At 45.6% G+C, this 2,992-nt stretch overlaps 1 protein-coding gene across 1 annotated transcript in view; it reads left to right on the forward strand.

The window, feature by feature from the left end:
- LOC144173377 (uncharacterized) overlaps positions 1 to 2,700 on the forward strand; it is a 24,496-nt gene extending 21,796 nt beyond the window's left edge. The window contains exons 6-8 of the mRNA XM_077701835.1: positions 423 to 522; positions 1,142 to 1,256; positions 2,221 to 2,700. Coding sequence (XP_077557961.1) covers positions 423 to 522; positions 1,142 to 1,256; positions 2,221 to 2,437 — 432 coding nt within the window. The 3' untranslated portion in view covers positions 2,438 to 2,700. The remainder of the gene's footprint in view (positions 1 to 422; positions 523 to 1,141; positions 1,257 to 2,220) is intronic.
- Positions 2,701 to 2,992: the final 292 nt, after the last annotated feature.

The raw sequence follows: 2,992 nt of genomic DNA on the forward strand, positions 1-2,992 counted from the left end.
GAATATAGGATCACGGCTCGGGCAGTCCGCGGACGATCCGGGACTGATTTCGATAAGTTAACGGTTAGATTACGCTGACGCTTTATTTTACAAGCTGAAGCGCATATCTTGTTGTGATGTCAAGTCTATTGCTATTTAAAAAAAAATCCTCTCCTCAGAACAGCAATTTACAGTACGTGTAGATAGGAAAATAAATAGTGAGAATATTATTTTACGTCGTATCCCTGAAAAAAAAAAAAGCTATACCTGGAAAATCGTGCAACAAGTTAAATGTTTTACTCCAGTGGCACAGCAGGAAATGATGTTGCCAGTAGCGACTAGTTTGTGCACCTGCACAAATGATTCGACAGGCTTCTCTGTGCACGTTGCTTCGTTTTTATTTATTTATTGCTAACCACGCATGCATTTTTGTTGCCCCGCAGGCCATTGCTATTGTTTCGAACCGAGTGGGCAAACCGAGGGCCGAGCTTCAAGCCAAGTTGGACCGGGCCAACCAGCTCGAAGAGTACAAGATGAGAACAAGTAGGAGTTTCTTTCCTGAAATAAAACCTTCAGAAATATTCAACATACACCTGTCGCTTCGCTTTAGGATATAAGTGTCCTGGTCGCTTGTTTGACAAACCTTGCCTCGTAGACGCACTCACGCTCTAGCACCATTTAGTGATTCGCTTGGAACACTTCGTCTATTCTATTGAGCGACAAATAAATAATACTGCTCCGCTGTTCGGCCTAAGTAGCCTAGTTTTCACGTCAGTTTTCATGCCAACGATTTGTGCTCGGGCCCCAGTTATCCGAATTTATTTTCGCAAAGGTCCCGCATACCTGCTTTTCTGTCCGCAGTTTTCGAAAATAACGATGTTTTGCTCTCTTTTAGATCAGTTTAGCCTAACACGCTTTATTAGTATTGCGATTCTGCTAGTACGACGCGAAAGGTGCATGTGAGGTACTTCTTGGTGGGAAGGTTTGTCAAACACGTGTCCAGGTCGTATCGTATGTAGTTTGTATTCGACGACAGTGTCTTATATTTGCAACGGCAGTGTCACTAGGATATTCTTTATGAGTACAGAGTTGCACTTTAGATGAAAACCACCCACTGAAGGAATTGCACTTTTGCAGAGCGTTTACTGTGACGTGTTTTCAGTGAATGATTTCATCGACAAGCTTGTTCCGGCAAAGAGCCATTCCTGGGGTGGCGACCTCAACCTCGGCTACAGTGGTGGTACGCTGTTCGATGAAGCCAGGGCTGCACGGCAATCGTGAGTTTGGTAGAACATTTTGTTACCCTAAAATCACAGAGGCCGCACAACACTTCGTGAGTATGCTCGTAGGGCTGTAGAAGACGAAGGTGGAACGGTGAAGCCCAAATAAAATCACGACAAATATTTATTTATTGCGAATATTGCAAAATATTTATTTTGCAATTTTCCACTCATTTAACTATTCCCGTCCAGGTAAAGCTTCAACTTAACATCCTATTTTTCTTGATTGACTGTTAAGCGGTTACGATATACTTAGTGTAGCAGTATTTTTTTTTTTTTTGCAGAGGGCACCTGCTTCTAGTATGTTTTTTTTTTTTTTTTCAGAATAGTAGCCGACAGCTCATTCGCAGGACGCCGTGACATCAGTGACACCGGTGACATTTGGAACTGTAATAAGGTGGCAATTTGGGCGAATTGGGATGTATTTATGACGTGCAGCGGAAACAATACAAGGGACAAGTGCGGAGACGACTTAGGAACAGTAGTAGATGCACATTCATTTCACAGTAACATAAACGGTTGAAAACGGTGATGATACGCGCACACACACGTTCGAACGCAAGCGCCGCCTCCTAAACATGACGTCAATCCGAGAAACGCCGCCTGTATAACAGTATGGGCACTAGTTCGTTCCCCTCTTATCCGTGGTGTGGAGCGAGCCGGCGGAATCTGCTTAGACAGGAACACGCGTGGGAAGGCTAGCGAGTGGGGAAGGGCAGGGAAGACCAACATGCAGGAGACGCACTTTGTTTGACGCCCTCTTGGTGACGTCGCCCTCTCAATTCTAGAAGGCAGCTTTGTCTACGCACTCTCCCCTTTTCATTTTCAATCTGTGCGCTTCCTCGGCTCGCTCTGTTGACACAGCGATGTGACTCTGTTGACGGAGCGACGCGGAAATTTCGCCCACATTCGGGATTTATTACTAACGCAGAATTAATTAACCCTTTGAACTTTTTTGCAGGGGAGGTGCAACGAGCGCACCGCGAATGAAGCTTCGCTTTGGTGGGACGAAAACTCAACCGAGCAGGATTCGTCCCCCGATCGAAATCGTCATCACCGAAGCGCCACCCGACGCAAACAGCCGGGCGGCTGCCGCTGCCGCCTTTCAGCGGAACTCTATGGGTGAAGGAAAAACACTCGCACTTCCAGATTTCAGCCACTACGCCAACGTCGAGTAGCCACGATACCGTCACGCTCCGGCTACATCTAAATGCAGGCACGGCCTCTAACGCTCAGCTCATGGGAGGACTGTTTAAAGGAGTAGTAGCACCCATGAAATGGTTATTTACTTACCCCCACCAAGTGGAAAACACGTACAATATTAAGTTATTGTGCCAAAGTTTGTTTAGTAGTTTACTTGTTTTTAATGCTAATGACTTGAAACAATCGAACGAGACTAATCCTGTTATGTCTTAGTAATAAAAATTGCTTAGTTGACAAAGTTTGTCCTCAGTTACTGTGGAATTCTGCACGAATCCATCACGTGGACGACGCAAGCGTGTAGAGGTGGCTGCCCCCTTGAAGAATGCGTCCTTTGTTTTAGAAAACAGGACAGATACTTTTTTGGTTCGACCTCAGAACGCGGTATAGCAGCCAGGCTATACCCACGATGACCGCGTGCGCGTAACGTTTTACACACAGGCAGTCTCGTACTACTCAGTGTGAACTCGCAAAATGAGTTCTTCACGCCGGTGTCTGTATTTTAGGGACGAAAAAGACGCAATAAATTGGTG

The sequence above is a fragment of the Haemaphysalis longicornis genome, unplaced genomic scaffold, assembly GCF_048455015.1.
Source record: "Haemaphysalis longicornis isolate Haplotype H1 unplaced genomic scaffold, Haemaphysalis longicornis Haplotype H1 scaffold_3, whole genome shotgun sequence".
Lineage (NCBI taxonomy): Eukaryota > Metazoa > Arthropoda > Arachnida > Ixodida > Ixodidae > Haemaphysalis > Haemaphysalis longicornis.